The sequence below is a fragment of the Drosophila biarmipes genome, chromosome 3L (genome assembly GCF_025231255.1).
Source record: "Drosophila biarmipes strain raj3 chromosome 3L, RU_DBia_V1.1, whole genome shotgun sequence".
Classification (NCBI taxonomy): Eukaryota; Metazoa; Arthropoda; class Insecta; order Diptera; family Drosophilidae; genus Drosophila; species Drosophila biarmipes.
Genome location: NC_066613.1, coordinates 12,132,247 through 12,159,837, shown reverse-complemented (window position 1 = coordinate 12,159,837; position 27,591 = coordinate 12,132,247). Strand labels below are relative to the sequence as shown.

The 27,591-nt window shown below is 47.9% G+C and overlaps 7 protein-coding genes across 7 annotated transcripts; 4 read left to right on the top strand and 3 right to left on the bottom strand.

Annotated features, from left to right (window-relative positions):
- Nucleotides 1-7: 7 nt before the first annotated feature.
- LOC127010912 (zinc finger protein 14) lies at nt 8-2,448 on the bottom strand. The gene is made up of 2 exons (XM_050886701.1): nt 1,080-2,448; nt 8-1,021 (listed from the first exon to the last, which is right to left on the bottom strand). The coding sequence occupies exons 1-2, from the start codon at nt 2,385-2,387 to the stop codon at nt 218-220; spliced, it is 2,112 nt and encodes a 703-aa protein (XP_050742658.1). The 5' UTR covers nt 2,388-2,448; the 3' UTR covers nt 8-217.
- Nucleotides 2,449-3,063: 615 nt separating this feature from the next.
- On the top strand, nt 3,064-6,349 carry LOC108028365 (zinc finger protein 668). Its single transcript, XM_017100154.3, has 2 exons — nt 3,064-4,144; nt 4,202-6,349. The coding sequence occupies exons 1-2, from the start codon at nt 3,208-3,210 to the stop codon at nt 5,803-5,805; spliced, it is 2,541 nt and encodes an 846-aa protein (XP_016955643.1). The 5' UTR covers nt 3,064-3,207; the 3' UTR covers nt 5,806-6,349.
- On the bottom strand, nt 6,216-6,881 carry LOC108028370 (uncharacterized). The gene is made up of 2 exons (XM_017100158.3): nt 6,574-6,881; nt 6,216-6,517 (listed from the first exon to the last, which is right to left on the bottom strand). Exons 1-2 carry the CDS (start codon nt 6,817-6,819, stop codon nt 6,440-6,442), a joined length of 324 nt encoding a protein of 107 aa, XP_016955647.1. The 5' UTR covers nt 6,820-6,881; the 3' UTR covers nt 6,216-6,439.
- A 547-nt stretch (nt 6,882-7,428) lies between these two features.
- On the top strand, nt 7,429-10,199 carry LOC108028366 (zinc finger protein 26). Its single transcript, XM_017100155.3, has 2 exons — nt 7,429-8,430; nt 8,488-10,199. Exons 1-2 carry the CDS (start codon nt 7,560-7,562, stop codon nt 9,930-9,932), a joined length of 2,316 nt encoding a protein of 771 aa, XP_016955644.1. The 5' UTR covers nt 7,429-7,559; the 3' UTR covers nt 9,933-10,199.
- A 330-nt stretch (nt 10,200-10,529) lies between these two features.
- LOC108028588 (zinc finger protein 91) lies at nt 10,530-13,572 on the top strand. The gene is made up of 3 exons (XM_017100501.3): nt 10,530-11,511; nt 11,571-12,184; nt 12,241-13,572. The coding sequence occupies exons 1-3, from the start codon at nt 10,596-10,598 to the stop codon at nt 13,297-13,299; spliced, it is 2,589 nt and encodes an 862-aa protein (XP_016955990.1). The 5' UTR covers nt 10,530-10,595; the 3' UTR covers nt 13,300-13,572.
- On the bottom strand, nt 13,355-18,209 carry LOC108028586 (E3 ubiquitin-protein ligase SHPRH). Its single transcript, XM_017100500.3, has 10 exons — nt 18,020-18,209; nt 16,813-17,957; nt 16,033-16,748; nt 15,408-15,963; nt 15,169-15,343; nt 14,729-15,114; nt 14,556-14,671; nt 14,264-14,495; nt 14,046-14,206; nt 13,355-13,989 (listed from the first exon to the last, which is right to left on the bottom strand). The coding sequence occupies exons 1-10, from the start codon at nt 18,168-18,170 to the stop codon at nt 13,824-13,826; spliced, it is 3,804 nt and encodes a 1,267-aa protein (XP_016955989.1). The 5' UTR covers nt 18,171-18,209; the 3' UTR covers nt 13,355-13,823.
- A 361-nt stretch (nt 18,210-18,570) lies between these two features.
- LOC108028434 (serine/threonine-protein phosphatase 6 regulatory subunit 3) lies at nt 18,571-27,542 on the top strand. Its single transcript, XM_017100264.3, has 11 exons — nt 18,571-18,715; nt 18,937-19,096; nt 19,157-19,356; nt 19,420-19,744; nt 19,806-20,119; nt 20,182-20,320; nt 20,375-20,493; nt 20,556-21,132; nt 21,188-21,252; nt 21,311-22,375; nt 22,559-27,542. The coding sequence occupies exons 2-11, from the start codon at nt 19,037-19,039 to the stop codon at nt 22,683-22,685; spliced, it is 2,991 nt and encodes a 996-aa protein (XP_016955753.1). The 5' UTR covers nt 18,571-18,715; nt 18,937-19,036; the 3' UTR covers nt 22,686-27,542.
- Nucleotides 27,543-27,591: the final 49 nt, after the last annotated feature.

Genomic DNA, 27,591 nt, shown 5'->3' with positions numbered 1-27,591 from the left:
GAGGGAATTTAAATTTAAAATTGCTTTATTAGTGGTTTTAAAAATATTCGATCTATTTACAAATAGGTTACCCCGTGAGGCGGAGACATTTAGGTAAATAAAAGATTTTTGCTTACTTAGAACTAGGGTAACAATTAAGTCTTAGTTAAATATTAACCAACAATAAAGACTCCCATTTTTTTGGGGAGTTTTGAAGCCTTATGGAAACCTTAAGCGATCAAGATTCCCCCTGGGATTCAGTATTAGTCTGACCAGCTGCCGCTGCTTGATACTGCTCGTAGGTGTTCTGCTGCCTCTCCAGTGCCCGTTGGTTCTCCAAGTCCTTGAGCTCCTCCTTGGCGGCCTCAGCTATTTCCAGCCTGAGCTCCTCCACTTTCCGCCTTCGCTCACTTTTCTGCATCGCCTTCTGGCGAGCTCTTTCGCTAATTTCCTTTGGTGGTCTTGGAGGCTTTGGCGGCTTTTCGTCATGGACCTTCTGGTGACGGATGAGCGCCGCTTCCTGGCGGAAATGAGTGCCGCAAACCTTGCACTCGTACGGCTTTTCGCCAGTGTGTATCCACTCGTGTTGCTTCAGGGATTGGGAGTTGGCGAAGCGACGTGAGCAAAAGCGGCACTCAAAGTCCTTGACCTTCTCGTGGACGCTCTTGTAGTGGCGCTTCATGTTGCCCAGGTTATTGAATCCCTGGCTGCAGCCGGGACACAGGTGCATACCCTCCTTCTGGACAAACTTCGTGCGGGCTGGAACTTCGCTGGGCGGCAACTGAACTGTGGGAATGGGATTCACTACGGTTCCCGCCAGTTGGGCCAGGTCTACTCGTTCCACACGTCGGGGATCCCTTGGAATTGTGGCCACGGATTCAGCGCACACCTTTAGCAGCTGATCTGCGTCCACTTGGGAGTCTAAGCCCTCTCCATCTCCTTGCCTTTGCCTATATGTCTCCAAAGCCCTCTCCACGCTCTTTTCGTGGATTTTCAGGTGTTTAGTAAGGCTTTCCGTGTACAGGAACTTCTTTCCGCAGACCTGCAAAGTAAAGACACGTTAAACAAAGAGGATATTAAAGAACCATCCTAGTCCTAACCTTGCACTCGCAGCGCTTTTCCCCGGTGTGCGTCATCTCGTGAATCTTGCAGGCGTGCGATTTCCCAAAGGTCTTCCCGCAGTACTGGCAGGCAAAGTTCCGGATTTTTTCATGCACAATCTTCACGTGGCTGTCCAGAGCACGCTTTGTGTGGGTGGCATGATCGCAGATGTGGCATTTGAACTGCTTCTCCTGGGTGTGGGTTAGGAGGTGCTTGCTCCACTCCTGCCGAGTGGTCTTCCCCACTCCGCAGTACGGACACACGTAGTTCTTGATCCCGGCATGCCGGAGAAGATGATTCTTCAGGGCACTGTTGATATGGAAGCCCTTGCCGCAGATGTTGCAGGGATAGGGAAGCTCCTCGCCGGTGTGCTTGTACATGTGTTTCTTGAGAGCCACCGGACAGCGGAAGACCACACCGCACTCGGCGCAGGGCTGCTCCACCCGCGGAGCACTGATCCTCGCCTGGTTGTGAACTTTCTTTAGGTGGATGGTCAGCAGGCGGAGACGGGGAAACACTAATCTACAGCCTTCCACGCTGCAGGGGATCTCATCCGCCTTCTTCGTGTGCGCATAGTCCACGTGCAGACGCAGTGCACCGGCTGTGGTGAAGCCCTTGCGACAGCTGTCCTCCTCGCACTGAAAAGGCAGCAGGTCATTGTGGTGCTTCATGTGCTCCTCGTACTTTGACGGCTTCTTAAACTTCTGCTGGCAGATGGGGCAGGTTATAAGTCTTTGAAGGCGACGCTCGTCGCTGTGGATCCTGCGACGCCTGGCCAAGGGTTGTTCATCGTCGCTGGAGAACGCTTCCTCCGGCTTCTTGTCCAACTCCTCGTTCTCCTCTTCACTGGATTCATCATCTTGGTCATGTTCCTCCGGTCCCTTGTCCACAGTGTTTAGCATCTTGAAGACTTCCTCTTCGTTCTCGATCAGCTCCATCTTGTGATTTAGCAGGGGATCAAAGCTGGCCTGCTCCTCTTGCCTGCCCATTGCCTCGGAATCCTCCGCCACGGGCTCAAAGTCCCCCATGGGCATAATTTTGTTGCTGGCCACCATTTCCTTGAAGCGCTTTATAGATCCCGCACACAGTTCCCGAAAATCATGCAGGTCGTTCAGCTTGGTGAAGCACTGGGCGCACAGCTTCTTCGGGAAGCCGTCGCTTTGATCCGCCTCCAAAGAGGTGAGTGAAACCAGTTTCCTGGCCAGATCCGGGACCAGGAACAGATCATGGCTAAGACCCCGCTCCAGGTGGATAAGGCAGATGCGACACAGCGAGTGGACGGAGTACTGGAGCTCCCTGGTGCCCATTACTCCCAATTCTCGGGGAGATTCCAAACTGAGCTTCAAAACAAATTTGTTGCAGTGTGCCTGCCAGTGTGACCGTACCGCGTTGTTCTTAACCCATTTCGGTGCGGAGGGTGCAAAATCAACCAACAAGTTTTTATAAAAAAAGAGCCAAGTAATTAACAAATAATTTTTATAAAGTTTATTATTTGCTTTTTTTTATTTATTCGTTTATTGTAAAATAAAATACAATATCTACATAAAAATATTTGTATAATGTTTAATAGTAATATTGTTTTCCTTGGTACCAGATATCTAATAATTTTAAGCTTTAACTTACATTTAATTAAATTAAAAACTAAATGAATATTAAGAAACCTTTTTTGTAGCACCATATATTCGATGAACTGCGCAACTAATGTCAACTTAATAATAAAAGTGTCATAGCTCGTATTTTTGGTGTCTTTCCACTTTCTTCCGTAGTGATGGTAAAATATTTTTGTATATAACAAGCTGCTACATAGAATCATTCTCAAACTCTGTTTCTGATTAATCAGTACAAAAAACCTTATAAGAATTTTTATTTGGAGAGTCGTGAAGGCCCATCGAGGGTTAATCCAATACGTAGCCATTTTGCAGCCCTGGACTGCACAACGAGTAGCCACTCCGGCGAGTAGCTCGCTCGCAGACGTACCTGCTTATTGCCCACTCGCCCGATTGCCAGTCGACGAGTATACAATTTTTTCTGTGTCAATATTATTTTATTGCTTGCTGCCCGGGGAGAGACGCAAAAAACAATTGAAAACCGCCCCGATCCGCAGTGCCGATTGCGAGTGAAAGCAAGATGAACGAGGGCAGGCAGTACTCGATCCACAGCCTGTGCAGGATCTGCCTGAACCACCTGCAGAACGACGCCGCCTACGATTTGTATCTGGTGCCAGGACTCTCCAAGAAGCTCTGCTTCTGCACATCCCTGTCCGTGGAGCAGAACGACGGCTTCCCGAAGAACCTGTGCACCCTGTGCTACACCAAGCTGAACGAGCTGCACGACTTTCAGAGGCAGTGCGTCGACTCAGTGCAAAAGTTCCAGGACCTGGTGGCCAGCAATGTCTTCACCTGCCAGAGCAACTTCGACGTCCTGGATCCCAATGTTGCCGTGCAGGACTACCAGGGCGAGGAAGAGGACCACGTCAACTATGATCCCCTGCTGAACCACAAGATGGAGCTGATCGAGAACGAGGAGGATGTCTTCAAGATGCTGGAGCACGTCGACAAGGAGGCCGAGGAGGTGGAGAACGGAACCAAGGTGGAGGAGGATGACAAGGCCAACGTCTCCATCAAGATGTTCGACGAAGAATCCTCCATCGAGAGCGGCAACGACAACGACCACGACCTGGACTTCGAGCCGAACAGCAGCGATGATGACATTCCGCTGGCCCAGCGCATGCGGGGACCAGCTACCGGACCAGGATCCAGCTCGGCCAGCCAAAACAAACCCAAACCGAAGCCCAGGGGACGACCCAAGAAGATAAAGCCGCCGCCACCGGACGAGGAGGAAATAAGCGGCTCTTCGTCCGAGTCGGATGACTCCGAGGACGGCAATTCGCGCGGAGACAAACCGAAGAGGAAGCGCATCCCAATCGAGGAGCGCCACTTGCACCGCATCATCGACTGCCACATCTGCCACCAGAAGTTCAAGAAGGCCATCCGCTACGAGGAGCACATGAAGTACCACAACGACCTGCTGCCCTTCCAGTGCAAGGTGGAGACCTGCAAGAAAGGTATAGTACAGGTGTATAACTTCTCAAGAGCGGGTGTTCATCCTTTCATATTTTTAGGTTTCACCACCGCCAACGGGCTGCGCATCCACATCGACCACGCCCACACGGAGCTGTCCGAGGTACATGCCTGCATCGCCGAGGGCTGCGGCAAGACCTTCCCGCGCGTCCGCCTACTGACCTTCCACATGAAGAAGGTCCACGGCATTACCAAGGCGGCGGCCCCGCTGCGCGACTTCCCCTGTCCGGAATGCGACACTGTCTTCCGCTGCCCCACGGCGCTGAAGAAGCACATGTACAAGCACACGGGTGAGGAGCTGCCGTACCCATGCAACATCTGCGGCAAGCGGTTTGTGATCAACAGTGCTTTAAGGGATCACCTAATGCGACATGCGGGCATCAAGAACCACGTGTGCCCCTACTGCGGAGTGGGCAAGACGACGCGACAGGAGTGGAACGCCCACATTCTTACACACACCAAGGAGAAGAAGTTTAAGTGCCGGCAGTGCGACCACGCCTCGCACAACAAACAGGCTCTGTCCAATCACGTCAAGGTGGTGCACGAGAAGCGCAAGGACTTCGCCTGCCAGTACTGCGGCAAGACCTTCGGCAAGAGCCACGCCTGCAAGGTACACGAGAGGAGCCACACCGGAGAGAAGTGCTGCGAGTGCAAGATCTGCGGCAAGATTTTCCTTTGCGAGAAGAGCCTCACCAAGCATTTGAAGACACACGAGAAACGGGATCTGCCGCCGGCGGAGCCCCTTCGCCAGCAGCTCAACATTCCCATGCCCGGCCAGATGCCCGGTCAGATGCCTGGGCAGATGCCGGGCCAGATGCCCATGCAAATGCAGGCCGATGGTTTGGTTCCGATGGACCCCAATCAGATGCCCAATGAGGACATGCTTAAGGCGTGCGGCGGCGGGCCCGCTGCAGTGCCTCCCAAGCCGAAGAACTCACGACGCGTCCAACGGGTGGACATCTCCCAATTGGCCGGCACCGCAGTGAATCCCATACCTTCCGTCTCCGTGCCCTCGTGGTCGCCGCAGGTGAACTTCACCAAGAAAGAGGGACAGCACATCTGTCCCGGCTGCGGACGTGGCTTTAACAACATTGGAAACATGAAACTCCACTACAAGATCATCCACGAAAAGGTCAAGGACTTCGCCTGTCGGTTCTGCCCCAAGAGATTCTCCAAGGCGCAGATTCTGCGCCACCACGAGTGGATCCACACCGGGGAGAAGCCCTTCGAGTGCAAGCTGTGCGGCAAGCACTTCCGCCAGGAGACGGCGCTCAAGAAGCACATCAAGACGCACGAGAAGCCCAACAGGAGGCACGTGCCCGAGCGCAGTGCGCCCACCCAGATCACGTTCCGCAAGCTGGAGCCGGATGCCGAGCCGCGGAACTTCGACCAGTACCAGGATCCGGCGGTGGAGCGGGCGGCGGCCACAGCCGAGCTGCTGGCGCACCAGCTGGAGGAGAACGAGGCCAAGCGGAAGGCGGACATCGAGCGGCAGAAGATCGCGGCGGCGGCCTGCGAGCAGCTGACGAAGCTGCAGCAGCAGCAGGAGATTATGAAGGCCACCACCTCGTACGATGGCTACTACGCGCAGAAGGCCCAGGCCGAGGGCACCAGCATGGACGCCCTGAAGATAGACCATGTCTAGGCCCCGGGGTCGGCCCCTCTTTACACATATATACACTAGCGACATATGTATCCACTTCTTCAGCAGCTGTCACTGTCCGGAAAGTTTTAGGCATGCCTCAAATTGCTCTCTAGCTGGATCAGATTGTAGGTTTACGAACACTCTTAATTACTCGAGTACATATTACAATATGAACACTTCTTATTTTTACATACGTTTATACATACATGCAATATATGTACTTTGTTTTCCGTATAATGTCTCCCGTGCTTACTTAGAGTAATGGATTAAAAATAATATACATAGCGCCATTGGAGTTTGCTTTTAGTGGGAGGGACTCTCACGAGCACTTGGCAATACCAGTGATTCTTACTAATATTAATGTGAAATCTTTTTTTAGCCCAGAAGAACATTACCCTTGAAACCCTAAGTTGAACTTAAGTTAAGTGATTTATTAGTTACACAGATTATTTTGAACAAAGTTTTACAAATATTATGTATGTCTTCAATTTAGATGAATAAACATTTTATAAAGCCAATATCGAAAATATTTCGAAAACTTCAATGTGAAATGTTAGTGTATTGGGGGAAATTATGGAATTATGGAATATATTGATCAGACTTATATATAAAGGTGTCCTGTTTTGCAGGCGTATTACTGGGAAAACTCCTTCTTTCCCTCTCCATATGGACTCTTTGATGGTGTCTCACTGTTCAATGGATCTGATGCATCCTAAACCGACTGATTTAATTAAAAAAACCTATTTAAAACTGGGGTTGAGACTTAACTGTTGGGTTAGTCCCAAGATCACTATTTAATCCGAACAGCGTTGAGAACATCAGCTTAGCCTCCTTTCTGTTGTCCTCGGCCTTCTGCAGGACCTTAGTTTGCTTCTCCAGGATCTCTTCTAGCCTCGAGACCTCCAGTTTGAGCCTACTATTTTCGACTCCGGCATTTTGTAATGCTAGTTCAGTACGCAACATCTTAGCCTCGCCTTCAAGAACTTTTATGATATCTTCGCCTGGTTGCTCCATTTTAAAATACTTTAATTTCAGCGCCACGTTTTGGGATTGATAAAAATTGGACTACTGTTTTGGCAGCGGCTGCCATAGAAACTTTCCATAGAAACAAAAAAAAAACAAGTTAACTTTTTATAGGAATAAATAATTATGTAGAAATTGAAAATTAAGAACTCAAAAATTAAATTTTCTTTTTTTTTCAAAACCCGTAATAGCTGAAACTACTTTCAAAATTAATATAAATAAGAAGTCGAGAATTCTTTTGAATATCCATCCCCTTATAAAAAAGATCCTAAAACTTTAAAATTTGTATAAATATATTTTTATATTTTAGTATTTATTTATTTTATACAGCTATACTATAATTTTTTATCTATGAATATGTAACTGCTCAAATTAAACGTCCAAAGTTAACCACAAAGAGGAAAACAAAATAATTTGCTATTATTGCGACCCCTCCTGTACACCCCTCCTCTGCGCCCATGTGTGCGTGAGAAAAACAAAACAAAACGCTGGAGTGTGGGTGGGCGAGTGCTAGAGCTGCGCAGTTTGGCAGCGAGACCACTCGCTACTGGCGGGCAATCGATAACCGAGTTGCTGACGAGCGTGCACACAGACGCACACACACGCACAGGCGAGTACACACAAATGTGTGTTGTATTGGATTTTTTTCTCGGCGGAGAACATTTCGGATTGCTGCAGTTTTCGGGATTTTGGGATTTCGGGATCGCCCAGCGTCGAATTGAGCGTCCAACATGAACGAGGGGAGCCAGTACTCCATCCACACGGTGTGCCGCACCTGCCTGTCCACGCTGGACGACGCGGCGGCCTACGATCTGTTCCGGGTGCCCGGCCTGGCCAAAAAGCTGTGCGTGTGCACCTCCTTGTCCGTGGAGCAGGCGGACGGCTTCCCCAAGAACCTGTGCACCCTCTGCTTCTCCAAGCTGAACGAGCTGCACGACTTTCAGAAGCAGTGCGTCGACTCCGTGCAGAAGTTCCAGGACCTGGTGGCCAGCAACGCATTCGCCTGCCAAACCAGCTTCGATGTCCTGGACACCGGTGCCCCCGTGGCGGACATGCCCGGCGAGGAGGAGGACAACGTGCACTTTGATCCGCTGCTCAACTCCAAGATCGAGATCATCGAGAACGAGGAGGATGTCTTTAAGATGCTCGAGACCGTCGAGAAGGAGGTCGAGGAGGTGGAGATGGATCAGCTGGAACAGCCGTTCGCCGACGAATCGCAGGACGACTCCTTCGAGAGCGGCAACGATAACGACCTGGACGCGGACTTTCAGCTGAACAGCAGCGACGACGACATTCCGCTGGCCCAGCGCAGCCGTCGCGGGGCTGCCCGTGGTCCCAAAGCCAAGGCGAAGTCGAAGGCAGCCGCCAACCGGCAGGCGGATGAGGAGTCCGAAGAGTCCAGCTCCTCGGAGGACTCCGACGGCAACGTCAAGGAGAAGGCCAAGCGCAAGAGGATTCCCGCCAATGAGCGGGATCGCCACCGGCTGATTGATTGCCACATCTGCCACCAGAAGTTCAAGAAGGCTATCCGCTACGAGGAGCACATGAAGCATCACAATGATCTGCTGCCGTTTCAGTGCACCGTTGAGAGCTGCCGGAAAGGTAATCTAGATTTAAAACCCTCGGGAAACGTATTAACGTGTTTATTCTTCATTGCAGGCTTCACCACCGCCAACGGACTGCGAGTTCATGTGGAGCACGCCCACACGGAAACATCGGCCATGCATCCGTGCACCTACGAGGGGTGCAACAAGTCCTTCGCCCGCCCCGTGCTGCTCAGTTTCCACATGAAGCGGGTGCACAAGGTGGACACCCCGCAGAGGGACTTCCCCTGCACGGAGTGCGAGAAGGTGTTCCGCTGCCCCACCGCCCTCAAGAAGCACATGTACAAGCACACCGGCGAGGAGCTACCCTTCGCCTGCGAGATCTGCGGCAAGCGTTTCCCGATCAACAGTGTGCTGCGCGACCATCTCCTGCGGCACGCGGGCATCAAGAACCACGTGTGCCCGTACTGCGGAGTGGGCAAGACGACGCGGCAGGAGTGGAACAAGCACATCCTGACCCACACCAAGGAGAAGAAGTACGAGTGCCGGCAGTGCGACCACGCCTCCCACAACAAACAGGCTCTGGCCAACCACGTAAAGGTGGTGCACGAGAAGCGCAAGGACTTCGCCTGCCAGTACTGCGGAAAGACCTTTGGCAAGTCGCACGCCTGCAAGATCCATGAGCGGAGTCACACCGGGGAGAAGTGCTGCGAGTGCAAGATCTGCGGAAAGGTGTTCCTCTTCGAGAAGGGCCTCACCAAGCATTTGAAGACGCACGAGAAACGCGACCTGCCTAAGACGCAGGGGGCCAATCCCGACGGAGCCAGTGGCTCCTCTACGATTGCCAAGCCCAGTCCGCATCTGCGAGGCCGCGTCGAGCGGGTGGACATCGCCCAGCTGGCAGGAACGGTGGCCAACCCGATTCCATCGGTAAACCTACCCTCGTGGTCGCCGCAGGTAAACTTCACCAAGAAGGAGGGCCAACACATCTGCCCGGACTGCGGCAAGGGCTTCAACCACGTCAGCAACATGAAGCTCCACTACAAGGTGGTGCACCAGAAGGTGAAGGACTTCTGCTGCCGCTTCTGCCCCAAGAGGTTCGCCAAGAAGCAGTATCTGCGCCACCACGAGTACATTCACACCGGCGAAAAGCCGTACGAGTGCAAGGTGTGCGGCAAGCACTTCCGCCAGGAGCAGGTGCTCAAGACGCACATGAAGGTGCACGACAAGCCGCCGCGTCCGCCGGGCAAGCCCAAGGACCCAGCGGGTCCCAAGGCCGAGACCAGCACCACGGTGAAGCGGCAGCAGCCGAAGAACTTCGAGCAGTACCAGGATCCGGCAGCGGAACGGGCTGCGGCCACCGCCGAGCTGCTGGCCTACCAGATCGAGGAGAACGAGGCCAAGCGCAAGGCGGAGGCGGAACTGCGGAAGATCCAGGAGGCGGCCTACGAGCAGCTCAACAAGCTCCAGAAGCAGACAAACACCTACGACGGCTTTTATGCACAGAAGGCGGAGGCGGAAGGCACTTCGGTGGATGCCCTGAAGCTGGACCATGTTTGAGTGGCACGATAGACCGGAAGTAGTTGCAACCTAACCCGATTCCGCATCCGTTCCGATCCCTTTCATTATGTGTTTCTATGAAGGACATATGAGTTATAGGTCTCTAAGATTTACCAACTAGTTTTCATCACTTCGCAGACATGTTTTTACTGTTTTGTATTTAGCCCCCCTCTCAGCTGCTTAAGTTTGTACTCTACTAATTGTATTCCCTTATTAATGATTTTAATGATTTAATTTTAATAAAATAAACAGCAATAAGTATAAAAATTTGAATTTTAAATTTCAGTGTTGGTAAATAAAAAATGTCGTTACGAGCGGTATTTCAGTCCACTTGGCTCTTTTCAAGCCAAAAGGGGTTTTTTGTATTACAGTTTCTTAAAAATCGATAATCTTTTATGTAGGCTACTTACTTTATAAAAGCAAAAACAACGCGTTATATTTAAGCAGCTTATACTTGTAAGTTTTAATTGTTTCATAAATGTAATTTTTATTTTATAAACTATATTTTCCTGCCATTTTTAATTTTTGGCTACTTTTAGTTGCCAAAATTTCGCAGCACTGGCGAGTATTTTTTGGTATTTGTTTTGTTTTTCTGACGCGTAAAGTTTTTCTCGGTTTTTAATCCGTGATTTCGGCCAATAGATTCCCTCTGGAGCAGGCAACATGGAGGAGAAGGCCGCCCAGTACCCGGTGCACGCGGTGTGCCGCATCTGCCTGAATCGCCTGCCGGAGGATGGCGGCGGAGCGGGATCCTTCGACCTGTTCCTGATCCCCGGACTGGCCAAGAAGCTATGTTTCTGCACTTCGTTGGCGGTGGAGCAGTCGGATGGCTTTCCCAAGAGCTTGTGCACGCAGTGCTACACGCGGCTAGACGACCTGCATGAGTTCCAGAAGCTGTGTGTCGACTCGGTGCAGAAGTTTCAGGACATGGTGGCCAGAAACGTCTTTTGCCCGCCCGCCAGTTCGCAGATCAAAACCTTCGATGTCATGAACGTGGCTGGGAACGAGCCCGAGTTGGTGGGCCAGGAGGAGGAGGACCGGATCAACTTTGATCCCCTGCTGGATCACAAGATGGAGCTCATCGAGAACGAGGAGGATGTGTTCAAGATGCTGGAGCACGTGGACAAAGAGGCCGAGCAGGTGGAGAAGGAGGTGAAGCAGGACGAGATGGATGCAGCCGATCTGATGACGATTTTCGCGTCGGATTCCTCGGAGGAAGGCGGAGAAGACTTCGACCAAGACGTGGACTTTGAGCCCAACAGCAGCGATGGCGACGACGATGTTCCCTTGGCCCAGCGCCTGAGGGAGAATTCCCGGCCAAAACCAAAGGCGAAGAGAGCCCAAGTCAAGGAAGAGGACGGGGAGTACCTAACGGGCTCCGAGGAGGAAGAGGGCGAGGAGGGGGAGAAGTCGAAGGGCAGGCGCCGGAGGATTCCGCCCGGCGAACGCCATCTGCACCGCATCATCGACTGCCACATCTGCCATCAGAAGTTCAAGAAGGCCATCCGCTACGAGGAGCACATGAAGCACCACAACGATCTCCTGCCCTTCCAGTGCAAGGTGGAGACCTGCAGGAAAGGTATGTGTCAAATAGTATTACCCTCCTGAATGAATACTCTCACACTTTTGCGATCTCAGGTTTCACCACCGCTGGCGGATTGAGGCTGCACATCGATCACGCCCACACGGAGCTATCCGAGGTGCACTCCTGCAGTGTCGATGGCTGCGGCAAGACCTTCCCGCGCATCCGCCTGCTCACCTTCCACATGAAAAAGATGCACGGCATCACAAAGGCGGCGGCGCCGCCAAGGGATTACCCCTGCTCCGAGTGCGAGAAGGTATTCCGCTGCCCCATGGCACTCAAGAAGCACATGTACAAGCACGACGGCAAGGAGCTGCCGTTCCCCTGCAACATCTGCGGCAAGCGGTTCGTGATCAACAGTGCTTTAAAGGATCACCTTATGCGGCACGCGGGCATCAAGAACTACGTGTGTCCCTACTGCGGGGTGGGGAAGACCACCAGGCAGGAGTGGAACACGCACATTCTGACGCACACCCAGGAAAAGAAGTTCAAGTGCCACATTTGCGAGCACGCCTCGCACAACAAGCAGAGTCTGGCGAACCACATTAAGATCGTGCACGAGAAGATCAAGAACTATGCCTGCCAGTACTGCGGGAAGACCTTTGGCAAGTCACATGCCTGCAAGATTCACGAGATGACGCACACCGGGGAGAAGCGTTGCGAGTGCAAGGTAAGGCCAGGAGGATCTAAGTCATAAAATCCAATTTAACCTTTTTGTAATTTTAGGTCTGTGGCAAAAAGTTCCTCTATCCCAAGAGCTTGACCAAACACTTGAAAACGCACGAGAAGAGAGTGCTCCGTGCCATAGAGACCTATCGCCAGCGCCAAGTGGAGATGGGCGAAACGACTGGCGATCAGTTGGACAATCCCCCAGCTCCACCAGTTGAGGGCGTGACCATTGAGCCCGTCATGTCACAAAACGCCGCCGACGAATTGCTCAAGGTGTGCGCCGAGTCCGTGGCCACCATACCCAAAGATCCACGCCGAGTCCAACGGGTGGACCTGGCCCAGTTGGCTGGCACCTCGGTGAATCCCATACCCTCGGTTTCAGTGCCCTCTTGGTCACCGCAGGTGAACTTCACCAAGAAGGAGGGCAAGCACATCTGCCCCGGATGTGGTCAGGGATTCAACAACATCGGAAACATGAAGCGGCACTACAAGATCATCCACGAGAAGGTCAAGGACTTCGCCTGCCGTTTCTGCCCGAAGAGATTCGCGAAGGCTCAGACGCTGAGGCATCACGAGTGGATTCATACGGGCGAGAAGCCATTCGAGTGCAAGACCTGCGGCACCCATTTCCGCCAAGAAACGGCACTGAAGCGGCACCAGCGAACCCACGAAAACCGTCCGCCCGTGATTTCGCCCAAGTTCTACGCCGCTCGCGAGGAACTGGAGGAGCAGGAGCGCAGCAAACGGGAGGCCAAGCGCCAAGCGGATGCCAAGCGACGCGAGATTGCCGAGGCGGCCAAGGAGCAGCTATCCTCGCTGCACAAGCTCGAGAGCAGCGATCGCAACCTTCACTCCTACGACGAGTACCAGGAGGCGGCGGCGGAGCGAGCAGCTGCATCCGCGGAACTCCAGGCGCAGCAATTTGAGGAGAACGAGGTGAAGCGACAGGCGGATGAGGAGCGCAGGAAGATCCAGGAGGCTGCCTACGTGCAGCTGCAGCGGCTGCAGCATCAGCAGGAGATTGACAAGGCGCAGAGCTCCTACGATGGCTACTACGCACAGAAGGCGCATGCCGACGGCACCAGCTTGGACGCCTTAAAAATCGACCATGTCTAAGATTTTTGACCAGCGTTTAACGCCGTCAGAAGTGGAAAAGCAATACCTTCAAATCTTTGTGAGAAGCAGTGTTTATAAGATGGGTATAACTTAGGCTTAAGCATAAAGTACGTTTACATCAAATTCGATCTAAAGTCCTTAATCTTAGTACAAATAATACTGTACATTAATCAGGAGAACACAAAATACATATGGGGAGCAGATTTAAGTTAAATTAATAAGGACTATATTGAGAGGTTGCCAGGTCTTATGAAATTATAACTTCGAAAGCAACTCAAAATGTTTCACTGGGTTGTTTGGGCATACGAAAACAAGGATCTCAATTTCCAATATTTAGTAGGAAAATATTTTCTTCCATGGTTATCCATTGATTGATCTTATCTTGGCATTTAGGTTTTTTTCTTAGCACTAAAAAAAAATTGGCTTAATCTTGTAAATGTGTACATAATTCTAATCGGAATGGTCTACCCTTTGCAAGGGTATATACAAAAAGCTACCTTAAACTAGTTGAACTTTAGTCGATTCTACTCCTTTTCCTTGAGTATAAATAGCTTCTTGAGGCTATCGAGAGTCATGTTCTCCAAGTCCCAGTGGGTGGACAGAGTCGTTGTGTCATCGGCCGAAGTAATTAGCGAGAGAATATTCTCCTCGATTGTACCATTTACAATGAAGCGATGAACCTTTGTGGGTCTAAAAGGAAAGGCACTTAGAATTGGCAAATATTTTCATAAAAATAATGAACATACTTCTCCTGCCCGAATCGGTGGATGCGACCAATGGCCTGGCGTTCGTCGCCTGGATTGAGGATTGGTTCTACGAGGAAAACGTGAGTGGCTTCGATGAGGTTTAAACCTTTTGACCCCTTGGAAAGGGGCATCAGAAGGCAGGTGACCTTGCTAAAGGGATCCTAAAAGGGAGTTAAGAGTAAGCTTATCATAATTACACTTCGTATCAAGAATCCAACCTTGAAGTCCTCAAAATCCTTGTTAGTGCACTTGTTGCGAAATTGAATGCCGTTAAGATTGAGGGCTCTGGCAATTTGAAGGAGTATCGCCTGCCATTGGGAGAAGATAAGCACCTTTTCCTGCTCATTGTCGTTCCTAATTTTCAGCACTAGTTCCACAATGTTTGCAATTTTTGTAGAGAAGTCTCCGACTATGGATTTGTGAGCTCCAGGGCGAACCGAATAGTATAATCTTTAAGGAATCGGTAACATTTATAAGAGGCGCTTGGAGGAGAAAAAGGGTATATCTTACTGCGGCGAGTCCTGTCGACAAAGTGGACATTTGGTGACACCATCACGGGCATACTTCTTCCTCATGCTGTCCAGGCAGTGCTGGCACACAAAATGCCCACACACCATCATCACATACTGAAAGGAGAGCTAATATTTACCACCAGACACAGCATTTAGGATCCTGCTACCTACCCTCACATCATCCTGCGTCTGGCAGATGGGACAAGGCTTGTCAGTAGTATCCTCTTTCAGATGCTTCAGGTACTTCAAACGACCACACAACCGCGTGAAATTCAGCTGCGACTCGTGCAGATTGTACTTATTGAACTCCATCTGCTCGTCCAGCTGGCAGGGCAGGATTCGGTAGTTCGATTGCTCCTCGGGATCGTCTGTTAGGAGGATGCGCATCTTGCACATCTCCAGCTCATCAAAAGCCTTGACCATGTACTCCACCTCAATCCAGTACTTGATCTGGAACTTGACCAGGTCCTGCAGACTGGCCAGCAAATCCAGTTTGCTCTGACATTCCGCTTTCCACTCACCGAACTCCGGCTTGGAGCGCAGGAAGGAGAAGATGGCTGGGTGAATATAAAAAAGATTAATAACTTAATTTACCACTTATTTTTGCTTACCTTTAATGAGACTTATTTCCATGCTGGGATTTTCCAGACCCTCGGTAACAGCAGCCTCTTCGTCCAGCTTCTTAGCAAACAGTAGACATTCAAACTGGTTCAAGGAATCGCGGATCTGGCACAAGCGACAATGGCGTCGCTTTTTGGGCTTATCCGCCTTAACCTTGTTTTCGTCCTTTTAAGTAATTCAAAGAAATTATTGTATAATGCTATACAACTTTTTCCGAAAATAAACATACCAATATTTCTGCCAAATGGCAATCGGTTACGCTTCCTATAAAGTTGTTTATCTCCTGTGAGAGCACCTTGCCCGTTTTGACAGCTCCACATGCTTCCTGCATAACTCCTTTTAGGTATTCAAACTCTATCAGTAAATTACTTTTTAACTTTTGCAGTTTCTTATGCCACAGATCTATGAAGTACAGCATCCCGTTCATAGAACTGACATTATCGAGCCTCTCCACAGAGATATTTTGGCGGAAGAAATCATCGCGGACCTTGTTCCATATAGCATCATGCAGAGAGGCTTTGTGGTTCACCATCGAGGCCAGCAGATCCACAGTGCTGCCCTCGAACTGAGCCTCCAGCTCGCAAACTTCTTTAAGTTTCTCCTCGAAGCAACTAAGTGCGCTCTCTAGCACTGGTGTATTGTCTTGCAGATACTTCCACTCCAGTCTCTTCATCTGAGCTTGATAGTTGCTTTGCTCCAGCTCGGATATCTTGTCTGCAGCGGCAGCCAATTCACTCGCCTGTAGAAGGTTAAAGATGGCATGAATCTGGAGCACACTGTCCACACTAAAAAAATAAAGGGTATTCAAGTTATGTTTTAATTAAAGTCTGAAATATACTATTAAGAAAACCTACGATATATTCTGCTCGTTATAGTCTGCAGCGAGCTTCAACAGCAGTTTGTAATACTTGATAGCCTGAGGAAAATCCTCCTTTATAAAGTGTATAGCCGCCAGGCCGTTGTAGGAGGACGCCCAGCTTCGCAGCTCTGTCTTGCACTCGTTCTCATTGTTGGACTTCAGTCGAATCAGCAGATCCTGCGGATTCAGGTAGTCCGTACTGGACACATTGCTGTTAAGCACCACTGGTACAGAGCAGGTTTGCCGGATGCGGAGAAAGGGTTTCAGGATGATGCGCAGCAACTGCGGCGAGATGGAAGCCAGGCAGGAACTGTTGTCTGCGTTGTGTCGTGTGTGCTTGGCCACAGCGGCGAGGAATTGCTCGTGACACTTGAGGTGCTCTTCTCGGTAGTATAGCGACTCCACATTGCTCAACTCCAGCCGGTGTATTACCTCCGTTTGCGGCGGAATGCCCAGTTCGTGCTCCACCTTGGACTTGCAAGTTCGCCACAGGCTGTGCACGAGCAGTTCCAGCAGAGGTTCGCACTTGTAGTTCAGCTGGAACGCCTTGTCCACCGTTGTCCAGGCATCCGGTGGCCTACAGACCTCTGGCCGACCCACGAACTCCAGCAGAGGCGGCAGGTCGTCGATTGTGCCAGTTACGGCCCAGCGATTGATGGCCGGCAGCATCCTAACCATTTCCGCAGCTTGCGAAGTGTTGCTCTCGACCATCTGTGCAGGCGAAATATAAAATATTCAGCCAGCTTTGGGTGCAGTTGAAAAGTATCCACATTACCTGTGCCTCATCCAGACAGACGCGCCACCAGTTGACCATAAGGAGCGGGGAGTCGGGCCGCATGTACACTTGCTTGTGTCGCATTTGGCGGTCGGACTTGAAGTCCGTCGTGTGGTATATTTCGTTGCGCAGTATCGTGTAGTCGGTAAGCACCACATCATACTTGGACAACTTGAGAGGACTGACCCACCTGCAGGAGTGCAGGCCAGTATAGATTAACACTTTAAGACTCGGCGATATGTGCTTCATCATCTCCTGGAACCACTGTTTCATTATGGCGCTGGGGGAGACAATGATAGTGGCGCCGGTTTCCACCAGTATGTCGCCCGATTTTGCCAGCTCTGACCAGCAGCTGGGACACAGGTGGGGAAAGTCCTGCTCGGTAAAAGAAACGTCCATACACGTTTCGTGCTGCCACCGAAGACACTTGCTGCACTGCACTCGCTTTCCGCGTTTCTGGGTGCAGATGCAGAACACCTCATCGCTTTTGTGCCTACGCACTCGCTTCAGTGGTACATCGTCAGCAATCTCATCCAGCCTTTGGTGCCAGTACTCGTTCCTGAAGGAGTCCTGTGGCCGGGGATTCATCAGCAGCATGGCCAGGAACTCCACGGTCTTGCCCAGTCCCATTTCGTCCGCGAGTATGCCTCCCGGAGGCAGGGAGATCTTGGGAAATTCCTCCTTGAATGCGTAAAACTGCAGGCAGTAGTTGTGTTTGAAGACGCGACTCCGGCCGTCAACGGCTTGGAGAACTGTATAGCTGGCTGGCAGTTGGGTGAAATGTTGCTCCCGGCGCAACATCCAGGACACAGTGCGCTCCTGGTACTTGCGTAGGCGGGATTGAAATCTTTCGGGAAGGTTGAGGGCCAGCTCCTGATCTGCATCCTTGGACTGCAGATGTTTTTCGTACAGGGCGTCATACAGCTTGGTGGTCACATAGGTTTTAAGGGGTCGCTGGTGCTCCTGCTCCTGCAGGGCCACCTTGAACTCGAGGCTGGTTTTGAAGTCCTTAAAGATGAGGGGCAGCAGTTTTTCTGCCACTTGCATCTCAACGTCGCGCGCTCGAAAGTGCGTTTGATCATGGCAGAGGACTAGGACGCTCTGAGTGGCCTTGAACTTCAGCTTCCGCGTCCGTGCACTGTGACCTATAATTAACCATTATTATCCATCAATATAAACAAATCCAGACTCCTTCCATCCTACGCACATCTCTCGATGCAAATCAGAATCTCCTCCTTATGCTCAACGAGGGCTTCTTTGAACACCCATCTCCTCTTGGCAAAGCCGAACTCCGATGCATCCTCTGGCCAATCTGGAGGTATTTCATCCGCAATTTCGCACAAAACAACTTCACCCATTCCGCAACTCTTCAATACAATTCTGAAAAACAAGTGAGCGATGACCGCCAAACACCGATGTTATTTCCCGTTCTCACTGCCTAATTTATCGATGTTCTCACTAGACGTGAAGAACATATAAATATTTAGTTGCTTTGTTATTTTAAAATTAATGAACAAAACCGATCAATTAATAAAACAAAGTTATTACATCTATTTAACAATTTCGTATTTAATTTTTATAACTTATGACAGAAATAAATAATTATTTTTATTTTTTGAATTCCAACCATTTTCAACGAATGGGCTCTGTGGAGTGGGAAGAGGGTATAACTGGGTGCTGCGACAGCGGTACTATCGCGACTCTTTACAAACAATCGATGGTGCTGGCTGGCTCCTCACCATCGATATTATCGATAGTAGCACCGATACCTTACCAGCTCTATTGTCTAATCGAATACTGTCCACCTCTAAGAAGCAGAGAAGAAAATTACAGCGTGGTTTTTTAGGTTGAAAAACAATTAAAAGTGCAACAAATAGTGAGAAAAACACAGTCCAACCAACTCGTAAGTGTGGCCCCAACCACCCCCCACCCGTTGCAAGGCCGAACGACCGGCGAACACCCATTTTTCGGCCCGCATTCGTAGTGTATATGTGGGGCCTGCTTGGCATAATTACAAAAAATTTACGCATTACTTTGTGCGAGTCGAGTGTTGAGTCTCGGCCGTGATTTAATCGAGCGATTCCGCTTCCCCAAATCTCCCAATCTCCGATTCCTATCCTGCAGAGCCGTGCATGCCCAGTCATCAGCGATCCGCGAGCCCAGCGAAGAGATTTTTTGATTCCCCCAGCCTGAAAGTGTCACCGCCAAGACGTACGTGCGAAAAATGTTTTGGGACAAGGGTTATGCGCCCTCCGCGAATATAGAGGCGCTGCTGGAGAAGGAGGTAGGTGGTCCCGCTCTGGCCAAGTGGAAAGATCTCACTTCGCTCTTTGTCCGCCCTCAGAACTCAACGCTGGAGGAGTTCCTGGACGAGGACGACATACTGCAGGAATGCAAGACGCAAAAGAAGAATCTGGTCAACTACTTTACACGTCTCGAGGTCATCCGGCGCCTGGTGGAGCTCATCACGACCGAGCCCTCTGAAGATGTGCCCATGTCGCAGCGTTTCCGCTATGCCAACATGTCTTGTGAGATACTCACACTGTAAGAATATCCACAGAACGCCCCTTCCATCGCCTCCAGAACTCTATAGCCAATCCCTTGCAGCGGTCTGCCGTCCCTGGATGAGAAGCTACTGAACGACCCGGAGACGCTACAGCTGCTGTATTCATATCTGGAAAAGGAACCACCGTTAAATCCATTGCTATCGTCGTTTTTTAGCAAAACGTTTAGCATGCTCTTTACCAAAAAGCCTGAACAAGATTGGTTTTTGTATCAACACATGTGCCTACAACTCCTGGAGTATATTAAATCGCAGAAGACCTTTTTGGATTTCATTTGTAAACACTTTGACACACCGGTCATACCTGATCTAATAATGCAGATGATGAAGGACATCGAGGGTGGTCGACTCAAGCGGAACCTTTTCGAAGTGAGTTCTTGTACCCGGTACTTCTTAATATTAAAGCTAACCGGATACTTGTTTGTTACAGTGGCTAACTGAAGATAAAATTGTTGAGAGACTGATTGCAATATTGCGTAATCCTCAAGAAACCGACAAACATGCAAATGTTGCCGACTTTTTCTGTGATCTTATTAACCAAGGGCGCCTGATGCGCCAGACCGAGCAGGAGAACGATTCGTTCGAGCCGGCATTTGATGGCTCCAACCCCATCCTGAAGACGATTGAATCTGCGGACACAATTGAAGCCTTGTTAAATGTGATTCTGGAACCAAACGCTGAGGAGAGCGCCATCTTGTCAGGAATATCGGTTGTACTTACGCTTATCAAGCCAATTACCTTCACGTAAGTTGTGCTGCCGGTGTTTTTAGTCCCCAAACCCAATGCAATACATTGATCTCTGGCAGAGATGAGCCCAACTCGGATCGCCAGCGGTTGTTGCAAAAACGCGAGCGCGAATTCCACCAGGAAGTGCAGGAGACTGTGATCACTGTGATGGCGCCACGCCTCCAGGAATTTGTCCACATTTTAAAGAACCCCCCTGCGGTTAGTATGCCGTTTTTGGTTGCAAAAAACCTGTTGTTATCGCTTGGTTTCTAGAAACCCACGCTGGAAACTACTGCCGCCGTGCTGACGCCCCCTTTTGGCAAGACCCGACTGCAAGTGTGCCGCGTGTTCACCGCCCTGCTTGAGACCAAACACGAGACCATTCAGCAGGCGTAAGTAACTAATTAATAGTAGAGTGCTAACAAAATTATGAAATACCTATTTCCCTCCAAAGGATCTGCACGACTGAGTACTTCAGCCTGTTGCTGGAGTTCTTCAAGCAGTACTGCTGGAACAACTTCCTGCACACCGAAATGGAGAAGGCGCTACATGTGGTCTTCTACAACGAGCTGTCTAACAACAACACGGCATCCACGGAGGTTACGGACTTCTTCACCGCAGACTGCCTGATTAATGCCTTCCTGAAAGTGGGCAACGAGGAGTCCGAGGTGGAGATGAAGAACGCTCTGAACGATGCTAAGCGGGCGGAGGGAGGCAAGGAGGAGGTGGATGGAGGCGACATCGAAATCGAGGTGGCAGCTGCGCAGGAAGCAGCTGCCCAGGCGCAGGATGAGCAAAAGGCAATTACGGAGGAAGCACAGGAGCCGGAGGAAAAAACGGACCAAGTGGAAGTCGCAGCCGAAGCCACTCCTTCCGAGGGCGTAGAACCCAAAGCCCAAGAAAATCACGTGGATAGTAGCGAGGTGGATGGTGAATCTCCAGCAGATCAGCAGGAAACGGACGCAACGCTCAATGATCTCGATAAGACCAAGACCGTGCCCAGTGCTCCGCCATCTGAAATGCAAACACACGTAAGTTGCAGTTCGATCCTGTCCAGAACCAGTCCTTATTCTCTATGACTTGCAGTTGATTGTAAATTGCCACTTGGTATCCAAACTGGTCGATTTTTGGCAGCATAATGCGCAGGCGCAGTAAGTTTGTCATAATAACTACAACGGTCAGGCAATAAACATATGCTCTCACTTTTAGACTTGCTGAAAAGGGTCGACGGCTGGGTTACATGGGCCACCTTATCAAAATTCTACGTCACATTACGAATTGTATATCAGAATCTGAACATATCGCTGACCTGATCGCCACCAGCTTAAATGACGAAGCCGAGCTGAAGCTCTGGCAATCTCTGATCGATGCGGAAACTGGCGAGTTTACTCTGGCGGTCAAACAACAGACCAAGCTGCTGGCCGACTGCAATCCGCACGAGGAGAACGAGTACAATGTGGGCGCCAAAGACTATCTGGGCGAGACCAGTGCCTGGGACATCGGAACCGTTTCGTACAACAACATGGGGTACAGTGATCTGGACAATACGTTGCAGGACATTGTCTTCACCATGGACAACGATCAGAATCTTTTCCAGTTCGGTCGAAACATTGACGACGAGGATGATGACGATGACGAGCATGGCGACCACTCGGGAGGTGGCGATGGCCACGGGCACGGCTTATTTACCAGGAATTCGGTAACGCTGAACAACTTGGCGGATCCCTGGGACATGGACGTCCAGTTCTCCGACATTCCCAGCATGTCGGCGCAGGTTAACACGGGCACTGCCAACTGGGGCACGGACTTCAATGCAGACAACTTTGCCGACTTTGACGCGCACTTCAGCACCTTCGGCAGTGACCTGGGCATGCCCACTAGTGCGCCGCCGGGCGATGACGAGGAGGAGGACTCGCCACCAGCTCCGGCAGCTGCCGCCGAAGTGGACCCAGAAGAGAAGCGCGCACCTGCTGAATCTGCTGAGCCCGCTGTGGGCCAGAGCGTTCAGGATAATATAACGCACAGCGATGATCAGCAGGCCGAGTACGACAATAACGCCAACGTGGAGAAGGCCATCAGCGACAAGCTGGCAGAGTCGAGTGTTGTGGAGACGGCATCGATTGTTACCCGACTACAGTCTGTGCTGCTGGACGGCGAGGAAGACTACGAGGACGACGAGGGCATGTGGACCAAGCCCCTGGGAGCGGATCGTCCTGCGGAAACCGAGCAGACCACGCCCATTTCAAATGGACCAACCAGCAAAATTAATGAATTGTAAGTAAAACCTTTTTAAAATAAATTTTCACCTTGAATTGCTTCTTCTGATATCAGTTATCCATAAATCAACGATGTATTAGAGGTGTAGCTTTAATAAGTTCGAATAATTCCGCGATTTTTGGCTACAATCCCATTTGTTTGCCAAGCCCTTGTAATTGAAACCACTGCCTTACCTTGCAGCAATCATGCCAACGACAACAGCAGCAGCAACGTGGAGGGCCACGAAGCCAACATCACAGCGGAGCAGCAGAAATTGGCCGCCGGCGCCAAGACGAACAATGTTGAAATCGCAACTACGACCACATAAATGCACTCTCACCACACCACACATCATCCAACCGCAATTGTATAGCATATAATGTGTCGACGAAAATTGTAAAAATTGCCTTTGATTTGCTCTTTGGTCATTCTTATACATAATCATGCATACATATTTATATAAATATATACCACATACTACTACTATACGTACACGTAAAACAGGCTGCATAGTACAACAAACGATTTGTGTATTAGCAAAAGGCCGAAGCCCGCCCAAAACCAAAATGAAAATTAACAAAAAACAAAAAAGAAAAAACGACAAAAAAAATGTTCAAAAGTAATTAGTATGTTGTTGATTCCTTCTGCTCCTCGCTCGTATTGCCAATTATTTTAATTACTCCTCCTTCCTGTTTCCTAATTAAGCGAACTGTATTTTGTTTGTAATTTGTATTAGTCTGTCGTTTTAGTACGCTTTAACTTTCAATACTCTCAATGTGTTAGGCAACCTATGAGCATTACTTAAAGTACCAAAATTCACGAAACGTCTTAGAATGCTTAGTTTATATTCGTATTGTATTTGTTTTAGCTCGATCCGACGAGGATTATCTACCTATGCATATGACATATATATTATATTTACACACACACACTCGAGGGGTGTTCGTACATTACGTTAGCGCATTTTGGCCCTCTGATCCCTCCTTTTGCAGGGGATTCCCCGCAATCCCCCATCAGTGATGACGTAATATTCGGACAGCCCCGCACCTACACTTGTATTGTTAAATTGGAGACTTGTATTTATTGTATGTATTTTGAAAACGAAAGCAAAAGCAATGCCAAAATACCAACATGTTCAACACCACATACCCCACATGCTGCAAGCACAAAGTACGCATGATGTATTAGCGAGGTATATTATATACTTGTGTCTTTTGCCATTACTACCTTGTTTGTATACAAATCGGTTTAACCAAAAATATTCTTTGTCGAAAGTACAAAACCCTGAGAGAAACCGCAAATGAAGAAGTGAAATAGACATCAGCCGGCATTTGTCACCACATGAATGGTTTACCCCCGATCTACACACCACTACCTATGACTATACACGATTACCAGAACCAAACGAAACGAGAAATTGAAAAGAAGACTTTCCAAGAAGACATTTTAAATTTACATTTATATTTTTTGTGTACTGTTTATTTGCTCGGTTCGAGCTATCGTTGAGAAATGTTTGTGTTTTAAACGTGCAGAGAACCACGAACAAAACGCTAATCAAAATATTGACAAGAAGTTAAACAAATATGCCATCTTTTGCTTCCAAATAATTACGTTTTAATTATGATTAAAAATAAAACAGAAACTACTTTAAAAGTGAAATCGATGTTTGTTTTACACGAGACGACTTGCTCCCCAAAAACAAAAAAATTAAAAAAAAAACAAACAAAATCTAGACAAGTAGAGTATATTCTAAGATTATCGAGAGAGAAAGGCGGCAGCATATCAGGCAAAGATGTGTGGAAAATGAGTAGTAACCAAACCCCTTCCCACACATCCTAGACAAAAGCAAAATAATCCTTGTTTGCTGAGAAATTTAGAAGGCTTATTTATAGGACACAATTATGCACAAATTTGAACTCGCTTTGCTTTTTATTTGCTTACTGTAGCAACACAAATGAACAACCGAGAAAATTGATTTAACGAAACAGAAAAAATAAGAAATTAAAGAATATTGAAACGTTTAAACTATCTCTGATGAAAAACTGTGATAATTAAATGAAGTTGCAGGGTATTTGATAAAGCAAACTTAATTTAAACAAATTGTAAACATCAACTGATGGCCTCGACCATTTGGGAAATACAAAACACAGCCAACACGAGACACTCTGACGCAGTTAATTATACGATTCTTTAGCATCACAATCAGCAGGACACCTCGACAACCAAACAGCAATAACTACTGCAATGAAATGTAATTGAAGGCGTTTTAACGTGTAGTCTGTAACAGTGCGAAAGTATCTCTAAGTTTGAGCTAGTAGGGATGATGGTCAGGGATGGCAAGGATTAGTTATCTAGCTTCTCACAAACTAAGCACTAAACTAAAGTAAAATCTAAATACTCATATCAAGCAGCCAATTGCAGACCTTGTACTGTACATACAATTGTCCCCAGTATTGTCTTCCCCCTAGTTATGTGTTTTCGTTTCTACCAACTAACTTAGAACCCAAAGTATCCAACGATATGTAAGCGGCGATGATCGAGTCCTTCCCTTGTGCATATGCCTTACTAAAAACTACGAAAATATGAAACAAAAAAGTATCACTCACCCCCATAGAGAGCCACTTAGAGAGTGTAGAACCCGTAATCCTAGAGTTAGTTTCACCTACATACTGTGTGTCTTTTAAATGTTAAGCAGCTGCAGCAAGCCTAATATATATATACGAGTACTAATTATAAAACCAAAACGGAATCGTAATCATAATACCTAAAAACGATGTAGACAAAGTCTTGTGGGCAGCTTAAAGCATTTTGTTTGTCTAATTATATGAACTTGAATAAGAATACCAAACGTCCAAAGTTTTTTGCATACAAGAACTAAGAACAATTGTGAACAAGAAAGTCTTCAGAAATGTTTTGATCACCTCGATGCGAAACAGAAACATAATTATACACACATAAGTACATGCATGCCTATATACAGAGGTACATTAAATTACCGATTAATTAATTGAGTGATTAATATGCATCCGCATCTCGATGGAGTGCAGTTCTATAATATTTTGTGACGTGCATTAGATGTTAAGTGAGGTTGTAACTTTCGAGGCGCAATTATTTGAGACAAAACCGAAGCGGGATAGTGTTGGCGATGAAAATGCTATTTTTAAGGATCGTAGCGTACATTAATTTGTCTGTGTGTGTTCAGCAATTCAGTATTTCAATTAAGCCAATTCAACAAATACCCCCAGAAAATGCTACAATGGTTTCCAAGTGCAAACCACATGAACAGGAGAATTCAGTGTAATAAATCGAAGGCCTAATTCTCTAACTCTTTAATAAAGAACCAGCGGGAACAACAACGAGGAAGAAGCAACTGTAATACGACAAAGAATAAGAAATAAATAATTACACTTCGTACAGTAAATATATATTTGAAAAAAGAAAACGCGAAAGAGAAAATACAAAAAAAAAATAAATCAAGTTGTTAACATAATGGATATTTTGTTAAATGCGAAACTTTGAACGAATTACTAACCACACTAGCAAATAGTTAATGAAAACCGAACCCAAGTGTGCTTCATGTATGAATTTATGTTAGATATTTACAACAATACGCGTATACATATTCCTAACTAAACCGAGCGAAATGAAAGCCACATACAGAATTTGCATACTACTCTTAACGATTAACAACTATTGGTGTCTATGCATATACACAATTATTAACGAACTATACTATATATTACCTTCGTAATTGTAAGCCGAGTACAGACTTTTGAGAACTGCGAAACGTATCGTCAAATATCCGAAACAGACATATTTGTCATACTTGCCATGGAGCAAATATATACATCAATACGTTAAGTGCTCAAGGTGATAGCTGCACTCTGGGGTGGACCTTGGTTTTGTTTGCACATTACAAATTTTAGTGCTACAGGTTTCAATGTGAATCACTCATACGCAGTGTTGCAGCGATGCCCTTAACGTAGCCGTGTCGTATGAGTAAATTTTGTGATGTTTGCTATTTCTCCTTCCTTCTTATTTACATTTAAAGTTGGATCTTCATTAGCCAAAAATAAATCTTAAGTATAAAGACTTTGTAACCAAAAAACATGTACAAATATTTTTTCACTTTTTGTAAGATGATTATTCAAATACTGGCAGTTATTTATAAAAAAACTCCAATGAGCTTTAACACTACTTGAAAGGTGTCGTTAGACTTAATTTTGTCTAAATATTTTTCATATAGTTTTGTGGTAAATATTAACGTTTTTTACTGGCACCTAAAGAAATAATTTTTTTGTTCGAATGGTCCACCCTACTGCACACCCACAAATAAATACACTTACAGAAAGACACCCACACATACTCGCCGCTTTGCTTGCCACATTGTTTTGGTCGAAACTCCGAGGGAATACCTAGAAGCGAAATACTAACCCCAAAGGGACACTCGGGAAACGCGACTTCTTGAGTAAGTGCCTTAAACTGACAGAGAGAGATGGTAATGGAGAGTGCGAGGGAGATGGGGATGGAGATGCAGAGTGGGAGGGTTTTGAGGACTACGCTGCCAGATCCAAGAGTAAATCGAATGTTTTCGGTACACTTGTTTAGGGAGAAGGAGGGACAGACCTTGTTCAAAACTCAACTAAGTGTTAGCCCCCGGCCAACCGACTAAATGTAGTTCCAGAAATCAAGCAAAAAGAACAGTTAACTCTATGCTCCGATCTAAAATACTAAAAGTACACATATACGTACACACTGTATACCTTTTACCGTCGCATTTCTACACTGGCATATAGACGTAATTGTACGATTAACTATGAATTAAAACCTTGTATTGTGAGTGTTTTGGCCCGTCAACGTTTTGCTCAACGCACACACACACACGAACATACACTGAAAAAATCCAAAAAAATATAAAAAATACAAAAAAATACACTGAGAGAGAGACACGCCCACACACGTACACCCGCTTTACCCAAGTTGAAGACAATTTGTGATTGTTTTGCATGTACCCTAAAGTTAAGCGAGTTTACACGAATATGGATTAAGCCGCGGAAGCGGACGCGTAAACTGTACGAGTAATAGCATTAATTGTCTAACAATAAGATTTGTGCATTATACGATAGAAATTCACTTTGAATTCGTATTGAAATTTATCAATAAAGCGATACTATTTGATTCTTAACCTGGTCTTCTGATCTCACTTAGTTACCTTTAATTTCTACAATAGATTT

Excerpts from the sequence above, each read along its gene's own strand:
- LOC108028370 (XM_017100158.3), bottom strand. The coding sequence starts at position 6,819 with ATGGAGCAACCAGGCGAAGATATCATAAAAGTTCTTGAAGGCGAGGCT. Across the intron at positions 6,518-6,573 it reads ATCTTGGGACTAACCCAACA|GATGCATCAGATCCATTGAA; the intron begins GTTAAGTCTCAA and ends CAGTCGGTTTAG.
- LOC108028588 (XM_017100501.3), top strand. The coding sequence starts at position 10,596 with ATGGAGGAGAAGGCCGCCCAGTACCCGGTGCACGCGGTGTGCCGCATC. Across the intron at positions 11,512-11,570 it reads GGTGGAGACCTGCAGGAAAG|GTTTCACCACCGCTGGCGGA; the intron begins GTATGTGTCAAA and ends TTGCGATCTCAG. Across the intron at positions 12,185-12,240 it reads AGAAGCGTTGCGAGTGCAAG|GTCTGTGGCAAAAAGTTCCT; the intron begins GTAAGGCCAGGA and ends TTGTAATTTTAG.
- LOC108028365 (XM_017100154.3), top strand. The coding sequence starts at position 3,208 with ATGAACGAGGGCAGGCAGTACTCGATCCACAGCCTGTGCAGGATCTGC. Across the intron at positions 4,145-4,201 it reads GGTGGAGACCTGCAAGAAAG|GTTTCACCACCGCCAACGGG; the intron begins GTATAGTACAGG and ends TCATATTTTTAG.
- LOC108028586 (XM_017100500.3), bottom strand. The coding sequence starts at position 18,170 with ATGGGTGAAGTTGTTTTGTGCGAAATTGCGGATGAAATACCTCCAGAT. Across the intron at positions 15,344-15,407 it reads GCCATTTGGCAGAAATATTG|GACGAAAACAAGGTTAAGGC; the intron begins GTATGTTTATTT and ends ATTACTTAAAAG. Across the intron at positions 14,207-14,263 it reads AGGATTTTGAGGACTTCAAG|GATCCCTTTAGCAAGGTCAC; the intron begins GTTGGATTCTTG and ends ACTCCCTTTTAG.
- LOC108028434 (XM_017100264.3), top strand. The coding sequence starts at position 19,037 with ATGTTTTGGGACAAGGGTTATGCGCCCTCCGCGAATATAGAGGCGCTG. Across the intron at positions 21,253-21,310 it reads CAGCATAATGCGCAGGCGCA|ACTTGCTGAAAAGGGTCGAC; the intron begins GTAAGTTTGTCA and ends TCTCACTTTTAG. Across the intron at positions 22,376-22,558 it reads ACCAGCAAAATTAATGAATT|CAATCATGCCAACGACAACA; the intron begins GTAAGTAAAACC and ends CTTACCTTGCAG.
- LOC127010912 (XM_050886701.1), bottom strand. The coding sequence starts at position 2,387 with ATGGGCACCAGGGAGCTCCAGTACTCCGTCCACTCGCTGTGTCGCATC. Across the intron at positions 1,022-1,079 it reads AAAAGCGCTGCGAGTGCAAG|GTCTGCGGAAAGAAGTTCCT; the intron begins GTTAGGACTAGG and ends TTTACTTTGCAG.
- LOC108028366 (XM_017100155.3), top strand. The coding sequence starts at position 7,560 with ATGAACGAGGGGAGCCAGTACTCCATCCACACGGTGTGCCGCACCTGC. Across the intron at positions 8,431-8,487 it reads CGTTGAGAGCTGCCGGAAAG|GCTTCACCACCGCCAACGGA; the intron begins GTAATCTAGATT and ends TCTTCATTGCAG.